The sequence below is a fragment of the Heterodontus francisci genome, chromosome 37, assembly GCF_036365525.1.
Source record: "Heterodontus francisci isolate sHetFra1 chromosome 37, sHetFra1.hap1, whole genome shotgun sequence".
Classification (NCBI taxonomy): domain Eukaryota; kingdom Metazoa; phylum Chordata; class Chondrichthyes; order Heterodontiformes; family Heterodontidae; genus Heterodontus; species Heterodontus francisci.
Window position 1 is genome coordinate 5,658,489 of NC_090407.1, and position 14,838 is coordinate 5,673,326.

General features: G+C 47.4%; 1 protein-coding gene across 2 annotated transcripts in view; it reads left to right on the top strand.

The window, feature by feature from the left end:
• The window catches only part of casz1 (castor zinc finger 1), a 310,863-nt gene that overhangs the window by 269,864 nt on the left and 26,161 nt on the right, over positions 1 to 14,838 (top strand). For both annotated transcript variants that reach the window (XM_068016933.1, XM_068016934.1), the window contains 5 exons: positions 747 to 810; positions 2,818 to 2,975; positions 4,294 to 4,416; positions 6,629 to 6,946; positions 11,405 to 11,603. In XM_068016933.1, coding sequence (XP_067873034.1) covers positions 747 to 810; positions 2,818 to 2,975; positions 4,294 to 4,416; positions 6,629 to 6,946; positions 11,405 to 11,603 — 862 coding nt within the window. The remainder of the gene's footprint in view (positions 1 to 746; positions 811 to 2,817; positions 2,976 to 4,293; positions 4,417 to 6,628; positions 6,947 to 11,404; positions 11,604 to 14,838) is intronic.

Here is a 14,838-nt window from a genome sequence, read left to right on the forward strand (position 1 = left end):
CTGTAAGTCTTTGGCTGTGGGAGGAAACCGGAGCACCCGGTGGAAACCCACGCGGTCACAGGGAGAACTTTCAAACTCCACACAGGCAGTACCCAGAATCGAACCCGGGTCCCCGGAGCTGTGAGGCTGCGGTGCTAACCGCTGCGCCATTGTGCCGCCCACAAGGCACCTGATATGGAGGGTGCCCAAATATATTTTGAGATATAGGACTAGGTCCATTTGGTCCTGTTAGTTCATTCCTTTCTCACAGAGATCAGCTGATTATGACAAATCGATTGTGAGGCAGGGAAATCTCTAGAAACCATCTTAAAGGTGCAGACAATTCGTTTTTGATTTCACGCTGAAAGTTCTGTTAAGGAATCTGTGCGTTGCTTGCTGTTCATGTGGTTGCTACTCTGTGTGCACATTTGTTTTGTTTCTTTTTATTCGTTCATGGGATGTGGGCATTACAGGCAAGATACCAGCATTTATTGCCCTTTACAACATGACCTTACCAGATGACAGTGCCACGTAAGCATGGCAGTTCCTTCCCGGATATGTTATGACAAGACTCCTCTGTCCTTTAGATAGAAAGCTAAAAGATGAATGAACAGTTTAGGATGTGTTAGATAGACTGAACTAAGAATTGTAGCTGGCGTTTCAAACTATAAACAGCGGGATAACTGGACTGAACATGCTCTCATTGCATCATCCGGTCACAACAGGCACAGAGAAGTCGGACTAAAAGCCTTTTCTTTTCCTCGCAGTACCGAGTCCAATGGACATGTGGAGTCGGGACACACATCCCTGTTATCCTCGTTTCTCAATAAGGTAGAGTTACCAATCATGCTTTTAAGTCAGAGACAAATTAACAGATGCCGCGGTTATTCCTGTTGCTTTCGGTTATTCCGACACCAGTTTCTGTGTCTGTGGTGTCAAAAAGTGTTCACATTTTAAAACAATCGATCATGTGCAGTGCACTTCAACTCATCATCCACACATAAATTAATGTAATTATCTGCTGCGGAGTAGGCTGCAGCATTATGCTGTGGAGTGGGTTACAGTAGCATATTTAACAGCTGCACAACACTCGTAAAGGGCTACATTTCAGCTGCTTGTCGGGGTATTTTTTGTTAATGTCTTTTTTGGTGAAACTGCCACAGAGCCCTTATGAATGTCCTGGCTTGTGACATATTGCACATTCTAACACACTTCTGGCTGGTCTCCCACATTCTACCCTCTGTAAACTTCAGGTCATCCAAAACTTTGCTGCCCGTGTCTTAACTCACACCAAGTCCCGTTCCCCTATCACCCCTGTGCTCGCTGACCTACATTAACTCACACCAAGTCCCGTTCCCCTATCACCCCTGTGCTCGCTGACCTACATTAACTCACACCAAGTCCCGTTCCCCTATCACCCCTGTGCTCGCTGACCTACATTAACTCACACCAAGTCCCGTTCCCCTATCACCCCTGTGCTCGCTGACCTACATTAACTCACACCAAGTCCCGTTCCCCTATCACCCCTGTGCTCGCTGACCTACATTAACTCACACCAAGTCCCGTTCCCCTATCACCCCTGTGCTCGCTGACCTACATTAACTCACACCAAGTCCCGTTCCCCTATCACCCCTGTGCTCACTGACCTACATTAACTCACACCAAGTCCCGTTCCCCTATCACCCCTGTGCTCGCTGACCTACATTAACTCACACCAAGTCCCGTTCCCCTATCACCCCTGTGCTCGCTGACCTACATTAACTCACACCAAGTCCCGTTCCCCTATCACCCCTGTGCTCGCTGACCTACATTAACTCACACCAAGTCCCGTTCCCCTATCACCCCTGTGCTCGTTGACCTACATTAACACACACCAAGTCCTGTTCCCCTATCACCCCTGTGCTCGCTGACCTACATTAACTCACACCAAGTCCCGTTCCCCTATCACCCCTGTGCTCGCTGACCTACATTAACTCACACCAAGTCCCGTTCCCCTATCACCCCTGTGCTCGCTGACCTACATTAACTCACACCAAGTCCTGTTCCCCTATCACCCCTGTGCTCGCTGACCTACATTAACTCACACCAAGTCCCGTTCCCCTATCACCCCTGTGCTCGCTGACCTACACTGGTTTCCAGTCATGCAACATCTTGATTTTAAAATTCTCATCCTTGTTTTCAAATCTTTCCATGGCCTCGCCCCTCCCTATCTCTGTAATCCCCTCCAGCCTCACAACCCTCCGAGATATCTGCACTCATCTAATTCAGGCCTCTTGTACATCCCCTGATATTAATTGCTCCTCCATTAGTGGGCATGCCTTCAGTTGCCTAGACCCCGAGCTCTGGAATTCCCACCCTACACCTCTCCACCTCACTTTCCTCCTTTCAGACACACCTTAAAACCCCTCACTTTGACCAAGCTTTTGGTCATCTGGCCTAATATCTCCTTATGTGGCTCAGTGTCCAATTTTGTTTTATTCTGCTCCTGTGAAGCACCTTGGGACGTTTAATTGCGTTAAAGGTGCTATATAAATATAAGTTGTTGTTGTTATTGTTCTAGACTTCTTCACAAGTGACAGTCATGGGAAATGGAGCCCAAGACAGGATGTCTATGCTGTGCATCCTCCTCACCAGGTTAACTGCCTCAGCTGAAGGAAGGGGCTGCCTTAACTCATTCATCACCAAACTATTGAGTGACAGTGCACCAAAGCTTAGGGTGTTCCATCTTGGGTGGGGGAGGGGCAGAGGACTCCCACCAAAGTACTTAATGTACACAAGTTGCACTTTGGAATGTGATGCTTGCCAATTAATTATGAGCTCTTGTGCTTCTGTCACTAGGTGTCACAAGGTAGCAGTGGACTGAGCAGTTTGCTGAACCTCAAGACAGAACCAGACTGTGGACAGTCTGATACAGACCAGGCCTCCCACATGAATAAAGTGATGACCTCGCAGAGACAGGAGAAACGCACTGAGTTCTGGGAAAAATACCTGCGCAGGTAGGGATAGGAAAGGTCTTCACTTTTAACTTTTCCAGCTTCCTCAATGGCTCAGTGGGTGAGTGCACCACTTAGACAGGAATAAAGAAGTCTTACTAAAATTGTACAGGGCTTTGGTGAGACCGCACCTGGAATACTGTGTGCAGTTTTGGTCTCCACATTTAAGAAAGGATATACTTGCACTGGAGGCGATGCAGTGAAGATTTACTAAATTGGTCCCTGGGATGAGGGGTTGTCCTATGATGAGAGGCTGAGTAAATCAGGCCTATTACTCTGGAGTTTAGAAGAATGAGAGGCGACCTAATTGAGACAGACAAGATTCTGAAAGGGCTTGAGAGGGTAGAAGCTGAGAGATTGTTCCCACTGATCGGGGAATCTAGAACACAGGGACACAGTCTCAGGATAAGGGGCCGATCATTCAGACTGAGATGAGGAAAAATTACTTCACTCAAAGGGTTGTGAATCTTTGGAATTCTCTACCCCAGAGGGTTGTAGATGCTCCATCATCGAATATAGTTAAGGCTGGGATAGATTTTTGTTCTTGCAGGAAATTAAGGGATATGGGGAACAAACAGGAAAGTGGAATTGAAGCCCCCAATCAGCCATGATCGTATTGAATGGTGGAGCAGGCTCGATGGGCCATATGGTCTACTGCTCCTATTTCTTGTGTTCTAGACTGCTACTGGATAACAAAACCCCAGGTTCGATTCCTGCCCTCTGCTAAGTTAGCCCTTCTCGGCCTGGATATCACCATGAACATTATAACATGCATGTGAGCGAGGGAGGAGGAACGCAATCAAGGTTCCAGATTCAGTTGGAAAGGGTGTGCATGTGTGTTTGAAATTGCACCTCATTGCTCCCATTTTACAGACAGAAAACAAGCACAACTTTGTCCAATTTCAGGGTCCTGCACTCTTAGCATGCCTGAATAACGTTCAACCTAAAATTGGGCTGGGCTGTTTCTCAGGTGTCCGTGGTGGCCTCCTAGAACGTGCATTTAGCTGCTTAGATATGTAAATGAAGGGCCGAAGACAGTTTCAGGAGGTTTTTTTCTGTGGTAGCAGCTGGGGAACATATTGGAACAAGGGGCCAGTGCTAGGGCCAGAAATGTAGAAGGAGGTTGCTCCAGCCTGCTGGCAACAGTATCTGGGGAAATTCCTCCCACTACGGGAAACTCCTGGCCATTCCCGAGTCAGAACCTTTAGGAGGGGAGGCAGTGTGAAGATATGAAGGATCCTTGAGCTGATCAACTACTCCAGCACTAATTATGGGGCCTGTGATCCTGGTTTCCTGACGATTTGCTAACTCCCATTCTTAGATTTACCACAGAAGATTACTGTGAGAGCCAGTGTGATTTCCTGCACAAAACCCATTTCCATTGTGTGGTGGAAGATTGCGGTGCCCTCTTCAGTACCTTGGATGGAGCCAACAAGCATGCCAAGTAAGTGTGACCAAACCCGCCAAATGGGTGTGACCCGAACAGGTCCAGTAATTACTGTTTGGCATTCAAATGCATCAGTGCTTATTATAGAAAATATAATTTGAATAAACCCTCACTTGTTACAAACTGGTGTAGTGCGCAGAGTGGGAGACACGCTTGGAACGTGCTCCCGATTTCATTGGCACAGGATGCACTGGAAGATTGGGCCTCATCGATATGAAACCAGGGAGCTGCCTCAGGGCATCCTGAGAAAGTCACCTGGCCGTGCCCGCAAGTGAATGTCAGGGAGGGGGAGGGGAGGAGTGAGGAACTGTGGGGCACTGGGCCCCCGATTAGCACATTCAGGGGGCTTAGGGCCACTTTCAGACAGCAGCCTGGCCGTTAGAAATTACTGGCTGGTGGCCGAGATTGCACGTGCGACATCTCCACCCAAACTTCAGCCCTACACCCATTGCTTGTGAAGTAAAGAGGGCAACACGGCTCAATTTCCCCCCCCCCCCCACCCACCCCCCCACCCAAGGATTCTTTGGCAATCAGAGTTTAAAAGGATAGCTCTCAGTATTGGTGAGATAAATAAAACCTGCTACAGCTCCAATAATTTGACACAACTTCTCCTTCCATCATCTGAAGTGCAGTGAATGAGGACAGAAGCTTGGGCCCAGGCCACACTTGTCTTATCAGTAACTTCGAAGGCAGAGCCTGGTGTTTTCCTCCATAATTAGAATTTTTAATAACTGATCATATTATTGTCCAACCTGCTGCTTATCAATAAAGTGAAGAGTGTTGCAGCCTCTACCTGAGACTCCAGCCCCTTTAAATTGGTGCTGTTTATATTTATGAAGTGCCGAATAACCTTGTTTTGACCCAGGCATGATTCTAATTTAGATCAGTTTATTATTTAAATAATTTATGCAGATTAAAAAAAACAGAGGTTATTCAAGGTCCAATTACTTTGATGACATCACATCAAGAGCTAGCAATTTCAAAGAAATCTGTGGGATTTGCAGTCAGAGTAAATAAAGTGGGGCCGATGCGTTCACCACGACACACGGATCCCCCTGTGGGGGGGGGGGGGGAGGTGTTCAACAGACCCTTTTTACAGGGGTAAAGGCAGAGGGCTCGAAGAGGCCCCCAAAAGACATGGCTTAGGTAAATACATGCTTGATTTAGAAAAAAACCACAAGTCAATTTGTTTTTACGTGATTAAAATGAATCAGAATCCAATGTTCCCGATGAAGTGAAGCCCATATTTATCCAGGTCTATGTTGCTGCCAGAATCTAAACTTGAGAATTATTTGTGGGAATATCAGTGGGTGAAGGTATAAAATTTCTCTAATTTAATCCATTCTATTTGAAACGAGCTAACACACAGCTAAAATATCAGACACGAGATCATTATAACAACACCACACCTTAGGAAGAATGTGAGGACCCTTGAGAGAGGGTGCAGAGGAGATTTACCAGAATGGTTCCAGGGATGGGGGGATTTTAGTTACAAGGTTAGGTTGGAGAAGCTGGGGTTGTTCTCCCTGGAGCAAAGGAGACTGAGGGGAGATTTGATAGAAGTGTACAAGATTATGACAGATTTAGATAAAGTAGACAAGGAAAAACTGTTCCCATTAACTGATGGTACAAGGACTGGGGGACACAGATTGAAGGTTTTGGGCAAGGGATACAGGGGGAATGTGAGGAAGAACTTTTTTACACAGCGAGTGGTAATGACCTGGAACTCAGTGCCCACGAGGGAGGTGGAAGCAGAGATGATGAATGAATACAACAGGAAATTGGATGGGCTGTTGAGGGAAATAAACTTGCAGTGCTACAGGGGATAGAGCCAGGGAATGGGACTGACTGGATTGCTCTACAGAGAGTCAGCATGGACTCGATGGGCTGAATGGCCTCTTTCTGTGCTATAATGACTCTGTGATCAACATGGCAAACCTCTATCCCCTGACATCACAAACAGTAACCACCAGGCTATAAGTTTGCAGAATTGTGTTACTTGTTTAAACAAAAACTGAAATGCCTCACACCATCTGCCTCCGTGTATTGTCAGTATTCCTGGGGCATGTTCCAATCTGTTACATGTTGGAAGTTGTACCTTTATAACCCTATGTGGCTATAGGGACCTGATGAAATTGCATTACCGAAAAGGGGGCGCTGTCTCTTTAAATTCACAGTGTGGCTTACAGAATGTTTCTGGTTTCTGTAGTTTCCACTTTAGGGCGGATGGCGGAGTAGTGGAAGTGAAGTCGGAGCCTTGCCTCTCGACCCCGATTCCCATGGAGATCAGAGCTCCCAGTGCCTCAGCTTTTCCTTCCATCGCCATGGTTACTGCTGCAGCCATGCAGGTCTCCGCAGCGAACCCTGCTGTTGTCACCTCCGCTCCAACACTGCTCGCCTGGAAACAGCTGGCAGCCTCCCTCCCACAGATCCCCGTATCCACGCTAGTGACTTCTTCCCTGGCGACCACATCCCTGGAGAACGCCAAGCCCCAGGTCAAACCCGGCTTCCTCCAGTTCCAAGAGAAGTGAGTATGGAATATTATGTAGACATAAAAGGCCTGGCTGTCTGCTTGCTTGTGAAACAGGGACGATTTGAAACAGCCACAAGTACATTCAACATGTTTTGTTTTTTTAAAACTGTTTAACTCTGAGCCAGAATCTCACAGTGAAAGTTTGATCTAGGATGGTTTGAAAAGGCTACAGATGTCGTTTGATCATTCTGCAGTGTTTCCCTGCACATCTGGAGCATTCTGTTGAGTTATTGTATGAGTAACACGGGGCGGGGGGGGGGTGGTGGTGGTGGGTGGATTTTATGCTGTTCCCTGCGGCAAGTTTGGAGGCGGAGAGAGCATTTGATTGGCTAGGATGGTGGCAGGGGGACCCCGCCCCTTTCCTGCCTCCACCCCAATTAAGCCCATGATGGGAAAGCCCAGGGATGGCCTTCCCCCTTCCACCAATTGAGGCCCTTAAGTGGGCAGTTAATGCCCAATTTAAGGGCCTCCTCCCACCGCCAGTTATTAGTCCAGAGTGGGCCTGTCACCACACGGGGAACACGCCAAGCAAACCTGTGCGGGTTGCTGACTGGCTCTGGGGGTGAGGGGGCACTTAGTGCCTGATCGAGGGACTCAGCATCGAGAAGTGGGTGGTGGGAGCACACTGAGATCCACCTCCCTGCCCTTGCTGTCGACCCTCCTACACCCCCACTCCCCCATGACCCCACCCCCCCCACCCTGTGAAACGTCTCCCGCCATCACACAGCTGTGGCCTGGGTCCATTGACAATCCCAGGCTGCTGGTGGGGACATTACCAGCAGCGGCCATCACCTCGGCGGTGGTGCTGCTCAGTAAAAGAGCTGCCAACCTTGCTGGGGTCCATTTTCCCGGGGAGGGCCCACTGCTGCCCATTTGTGCCTAATTGGCACATAATGCAGTGGGCCTTCCCGCAAAGAGGCAACGCGAGGGTCCTGCCAGCTCTTCAACTGGTGGCTGAGACCCCCATGGTCCACCGAAAATCCCCCAAAGTATATTAACTCCTCAGCATAAAGGTTTTTGCACCATGCTGTTTTGCTTTCTGTAGCTTAGACCAAAGCTACAGGTTACAATGAGCCTAAACTGCATCTCATGGCAGATAAGCAACTGGAAGTAATGACACCAATGACGGTGAAGGGCTCAAAATGCGAGTTAAAAATTTCCAAGTGTGAGTGAGTTGGGAAACTTGCTTTCCTTAGTGAAAAAATACCCAGTAGTGCAAGTGGCCCAGAGGAAATCGCCCCTCATTCTGTGGCCAGCTTGTGGTGTGCTCAAAGTGACAGTTCCCACAATGACAAAGAATTCCCCATTAATCCACAACAGGTTATTTCCCACTCAATCTGCAGCAATGATATGGTAATTTTTTTGTTGTATTGCCTTACTAACCGGTAATAGCCACTGTGAGGCACAGGATACCCTCCTCCCACAAAGTTACCCCTCTCGCCTATTCTAAACCCTTCCTAAAAACCTGGTTCCAAGTTTCTTCAGTTGCTTTTGGTGAATATTTCCCAATTAAATATTGGGAAGACTGAAGTCATTGTCTTTGGTCCCTGCTCCAAACTCCATTTCCTAGCTACCGACTCCATCCCTCCCCCGGCAACGGTCTGAGATTAAGCTGGTCTGAGATTAAGCCAGTCTGTTCGCAACCTTGGTGTCATATTTGACCCCGAGATGAGCTTCCGACCTCATATTCACGCCATAACCAAGACCGCCTATTTCCACCTCCGTAACATCACCTGACTCTGCCTCTGTCTCAGCTCATCTCGCTTCATAACTCTCCTGTGAAGCTGTTTGAGATGTTTTATTATGTTAAATGCGCTGTATAAATATAAGTAGTTGTTGGTGTTGTTTTTGCTGCAATGACGTCAAACCTTCATTCATGTCTTCGTTATCTTTGGACTGCATTATTGCAACACACCCCTGGCTGGTCTCCCACATTCTACCCTCCGTAAACTTGAGATTATCCAAAACTCTGCTGCCCATGATCCTACTTGCACCAAGTCCCACTCCCCTATCGCCTCTGTGCTCGCTGACCTACACTGGCTCCCGGTCAAGCAACATCTTGATTTTAAAATTTGCATCCTTGGTTTGAAATCCCTCCATGGCCTCGCTGCGATCTCTCTAACCTTCTCCAGCCCCGCTATCCTCCGAGATATCTGCACTCATCTAATTCTGACCTTTGAGCATCTCCGATTTTAATCGCTCCATCATTCAGCTGCCTGGGCCCCAAGCTCTGGAATACCCTCCCTAAACCTCTCCGCTTCTCCACCTCTTTTTCCTCCTTTAAGACACTCCTTAAAACCTACCTCTCTGACCGAGCTTTTGGTCATCTGCCCTAATATCTCCTTATGTGGCTTGGAGTTTAATTTTGCTTCATAACTCTCCTGTGAAGCTGTTTGGGATGTTTTGTTATGTTAAAGGCGCTATATAAATATAAGTAGTTGTTGGTGTTGTTTTTGCTGCAATGACAACCTGGATGCCACATCATAGCCTGACCCTGACCCTGACCCTGACCCCCTACTTTCTGGATGGATAGTGAACAGGAGCCAAACCCCTGGATGATTCATTTCAGGATTTCAAAATTGGAATGACGCCATAAAACCTTGACATTGCAAAAATAGACTCCCTCGCCTATTTGAACTAAAAAGTGCACTGTCAGTTCTGTGTTACAAATGATAGATAGCTGTGAGTGAACTTAAAGCAGTAATCCAACCTCAGAAGCTTGTAAAATGAGAATCTGTACACGGTGATACCACCTAAACCCTTTGACTGAACTAGACGTGTAATCTATTTTCAGGTCTCCCTTATTGTCTGTATAACCTGTACCAGTTATGCATTATCTCACTGTAGTTTTGTGATTGATATCATGAACTTTCTTACATCATGAAAGTTTATAATTTGCATTCATCAATGTCATTTCACAAGGATCCGAGGCAGCTGTGAATGTCAGAATGTCAGTCTGAATTTACAACTGCCATTAAATGCATCAAAACTGTATGTATTATGGTATATAAAATACATAGCTAGGAGGGATTCAAAGGCAGTAAAAGAATCTTGGAGTATCAAAGCAGCTGTATAAATGGACTCTTGTTCCTGTGGTTTAAGATGTCTGCTGGGAAAATGGTTCCCTTAGCTGGGGGATCTTGAACACGAGAGGTCACTGATTCAGAATAAGTGGTCAGCCATTTAGGACTGAGATGAGGAGAAATTTCTTCACTCGAAGAGTTATGAATCTTTGGAATTCTCTACCCCAGAGAGCTGTGGATTCTCAGGTGTTGGGTATATTCAAGACTGAGGTCGATAGAATTCACTGCCAGGAATGGTAGTGGAGGCAGAAACCCTCAATTCTTTAAAAAAGGTACCTGGACATGCATCTGAAGTGCTGTAACCTGCAAGGCTATGGACCAGGTGCTGGAAGGTGGGATTAGATTGGACGGCTAGTTTATTTTTCGGCCAGCACAGACACAACGGGCTGAATGGCCTCCTTCTGTGCCATAATTTTTCTATGGTTCTATGATAGATTTTTGGGCACTAAGGGAATTTAGGTGTATGGGGACAGTGCGGGAAGGTGGAGTTGAGGGAGAAGATCAACACAGTGGCACAGTGGTTAGCACCACAGCTCCAGCGACCCGGGTTCAATTCTGGGTACTGCCTGTGCGAAGTTTGCAAGTTCTCCCTGTGACCGCGTGGGTTTCCGCCGGGTGCTCCGGTTTCCTCCCACAGCCAAAGACTTGCAGGTTGATAGGTAAATTGGGCATTGTAAATTGCCCCTAGTGTAGGTAGGTGGTAGGAGAATGGTGGGGATGTGGTAGGGAAAATGGGATTAATGTAGGATTAGTATAAAAATGGGTGGTTGATGGTCGGCACAGACTTGGTGGGCCGAAGGGGCTGTTTCAGTGCTGTATCTCTCTATGACTCTATCAGCCATCATCTTATTGAATGGCAGAGCAGGCTCGAAGGGCCAAATGGCCGATTCCAGCTCTTGTTTCTTATGTTCTTTGTGCTATTCCATTGTGAATCTCAACCTGGGAGTTTGCAGATCTGCAGTGATAGATCTGGTTAGAGATTTCAACTCTCCAGAAAGGGCTGTTAAGTAAAAAGCAAATCTTCTGGATGGGGAAGAACATCGAATCAGATCTGAAAGGAAGTCCAAAATTCAAAGCTTTGTCCATTCCAAACGCCACACACGGACATAGATGTATAACTATGCTCCTTTCACAGCACAACTGTGCTTTCAAGCACGTGCGTGGTTTTTGGACATTTGTCTCTGGTTCAGGAAGCAGCTGTTGGCTTGCAATTTGGCTGAAGAGTGGGGGATCCAAGCTAACATTCTGGCACTCAGTTTGCTCACACTCTAGTGGGTCAAACACCAACACTGCTTCGGCTGTATTGTCTTTTAGTTCCTGTTTCAGTGTTCCGGTTTCAGCTCTAACCCTGATTTTTACTCCCCATTAGTGACCCCTGTCTGGCGACCGATTGTAAATACGCCAACAAGTTCCACTTCCACTGTCTGTTTGGAAATTGCAAGTACGTCTGTAAAACGTCTGGAAAGGCTGAATCCCATTGTCTGGACCACATCAATCCCAACAACAACCTAGTCAACGTGCGTGACCAGTTCTCCTATTACTCTCTGCAGTGCCTCTGTCCGAATCAGGTAAGCAGACACTAACATAATCCTCTTCACAGCCAATTATGCAGGATCTACCCTGATGATATTCACTGTTAAGAGGAGTTCAAAGCTGCTTTGGACTGGATCTCCTCACCAGCGGTCTCCAGAGGCACAGTTGGAGTACCAAAGGTGCCAAAACATTCCAGACTAAACGGATAGGATTTTCCCGGCCCAGGGGTGGTGGGCTGGGAGGCAGTGTGGTGGGATTGGGGAATCCAGGAAAATAGCGGGGAGATGTGTCGGGACAGGATGCAGAGCCGAATGGAGGTGGGTGGGCAATTTAAATAATTAGCGACCCACTTAGAGTCGATTCTTCAGGTCCTCCGGCATTTATCCGGTGGCAGTGCAGCCTCCGCCATGTTGGGAGGCCGCCAGCTTTATGAAGGCATTCTCCCCGCGGCAGGCCAGGGGGCCATCGGAGCTGGAGGGTCCATGTTCCAAAGAGGATGCCGTGGGCAGGGAATGCCACCCTCATGGGCGCAACGGGTCATCCGAAGGGGCCCGCCTGGGGGGCCCCTCGGAATCTTAGTTTAGAACGTATCTCCCCAAAGCCTCGCAGTCTCCGACCTGCCTCAGCAGTGCCCGCCTCTCCTGGTGGGGCTGTCGAGGCTCTAGAGCTGCCAGACCTCTGATTGGGCCACCAGTAACTGGACCCGCCCATTATCCTTATTTGGATGGCGAGCTCCAAGGCAGCCAATTAGGAGGGCGATCCTGCTGGGGGCTGGTGCAGGCCCAGGATCCCCATTTCATTCCAACATCGGGGTCCCAAAGCACGTAGGAAAATCCTGCCCAACACTTTGACATTCCCAATTCTGGATGACTCTATAAACTGGCTAAAATTTATATGCAGTTAGCTGTAAGGATTCGATTCCTTCTCTTTATTCGTTCTTGGGATGTGGGCATCGCTGGCCAGGCCAGCATTTATTGCCCATCCCTAATTGCCCTTGAGAAGGTGGTGGTGAGCTGCCTTCTTGAACCGCTGAAAATAAAAACAGAAAATGCTGTAAGTACTCAGCAGGTCAGTGCTAAAATGTGGAGAGAGAAACAGAGTTCATGTTTCAGGTTGATGAACTTCATCAGAACTGGGAAAAGTTAGAAATGTCATAGGTTTTAAGTAGGTCAATGGGGGAGGGTGGAGAAAGAACAAAAGGAAATGTGTGTGACAAGACAGAAAACTGGAGACATTAAATGGCAAAAGAGTTGGTGGGGCAGAGCCAAAGGGAATGGTAACGGAACAAGTAAGGAAACAAAAGATGTGTCTGGAGGTGGTGTGAATGGCAGAATAATGAACAATTGACATCCGAAAGCAAACCAATAAAAAAACAAGATTATGACTGAAACATGTAAAGAAAAGGAAACAAAATAGGAGCAGAGATTACAGTCTGAAGTTGTTGAACTCAATATTGAGTCTAGAAGGCTGTAAAGTGCCTGACTGAAGGATGAGATGCTGTTCCTCGAGCTTGCATTAACTTTCATTGGAACACTGCAGCAGGCCGAGGACAGAAATGTGGGCATGGGAGCAGGGTGATGAATTGAAATGGAAACAACCGGAAGCTCGGGGTCATGCTTGCGGACTGAGCGGAGGTGTTCCACAAAGCAGTCACCCAATCTACATTTGGTCTCCCCAATGTAGAGGTGACCACATTGTGAGCAGCGAATACAGTATACTAAATTGAAGGAAGTACAAGTAAATCGCTGCTTCACCTGGAAGGAGTGTTTGGGGCCTTGGATAGTGAGGAGAGAGGAGGTAAAAAGGCAGGTATTACACCTCCTGCGATTGCATGGGAAGGTGCCGTGGGAAAGGAAGGAGGTTTCAGGGATGATGGAGAAGTGGACAAGGGTGTTCCGGAGGGAATGGTCCCTTCGGAATGCTGAAAGGGGAAGGGAGGGGAAGATGTGTTTGGTAGTGGCATCATGCTGGAGGTGGCGGAAATGGCAGAGGATGATCCTTTGGATGTGGAGGCTGGTGGGGTGGAAAGTGAGGACAAGGGGAACCCTGTTGCTGTTCTGGGGTGGGGGTGAAGGGATGATGGCAGAAGTGTGGGAAACGGGTCGGACACGGTTGAGGGCCCTGTCAACCACAGTGGGGGGGAATCCTGGGTTGAGATAAAAGGAGGTCATACCAGAAGCACCGTCATGGAAGGTAGCATCATCAGAGCAGATGCGTCGAAGACTGAGAAACTGGGAGAACAGAATGGAGTCCTTACAGGAGGCAGGGTGTGAGGAAGTGTAGCTGTGGGAGTCGGTGGGCTTATAATGAATATTAGTTGATGGCCTATCCCCAGAAATCCTAAACTGGGCAGATTTCAGCTGCATGAGCATCTCATGTGCTGCAAATGGCTTTTGAGTAAGGTGCAGCAGGTGGTGACTGAACATGTTCAGCTGGTAGCAGCTGATGAAGATTTGAAACCCTTAGGCAATGTAACTGTTACAATTGGATAAGATATCTGTTGTATCTGAATGTTACAGTTGGTGATCAAAGAATAGTCTGGGAATAATGTACAACAAGTGAAAGAAATTTCAACACTTTCCCGAGGACATTTGCTTCTGGCTTGATCTTATTCAAATCTATATTCAAATTGATGGAGATGATTCCATCAGAAGTCATGGAAACCAATGCAATTTGTAAATTTCAAATGAAACTATAGAAGATAAAAGGTTAATCATAAATGATAGAATAAGGAGGAGGCCATTCAGCCCCTCAAGCCTGTTCCGTCATCCAGTTAGATTGTGGCTGATCTGTACCCTACCTTCGCTCCCCATCCTTTGAGCTATTCCCACAGAAAAATCTATCATTCTCAGTCTAGAAAATCTCAATTGACCGCACCCCCGCCACCTCTCAGTGTCTCCCCTGTGGCAAGGGTGAGAATTCCAGATTTCTGCTACCCTTTGTGTGTGAAATTTTGTTTCCTGAATGACCTCACTCTAATTTCAAAATCGTGCCCCCATTGTTCTGGATTCTCCCACAGAGAAAATAGTTTCTCTGTGTCTAACTTATCGAATCCTTTTGTCCTTTTAAATACCTCAATTAGGTCACTCATCAACCTTCTAAACCCAAGGAGTACAAGCCAAGTTTACACCGCCTGTCTTTATCATTTAACCCTTTAAGTCCCGCTATCATTCTAGTGAATCTGCCCTGTACCCTCTCCAGTATGTCTTTCCTGAGCTGCGTTACCCAGAGCTGAACGCAGTTACTCCAATGGGGATCTGTCCAAGTCTC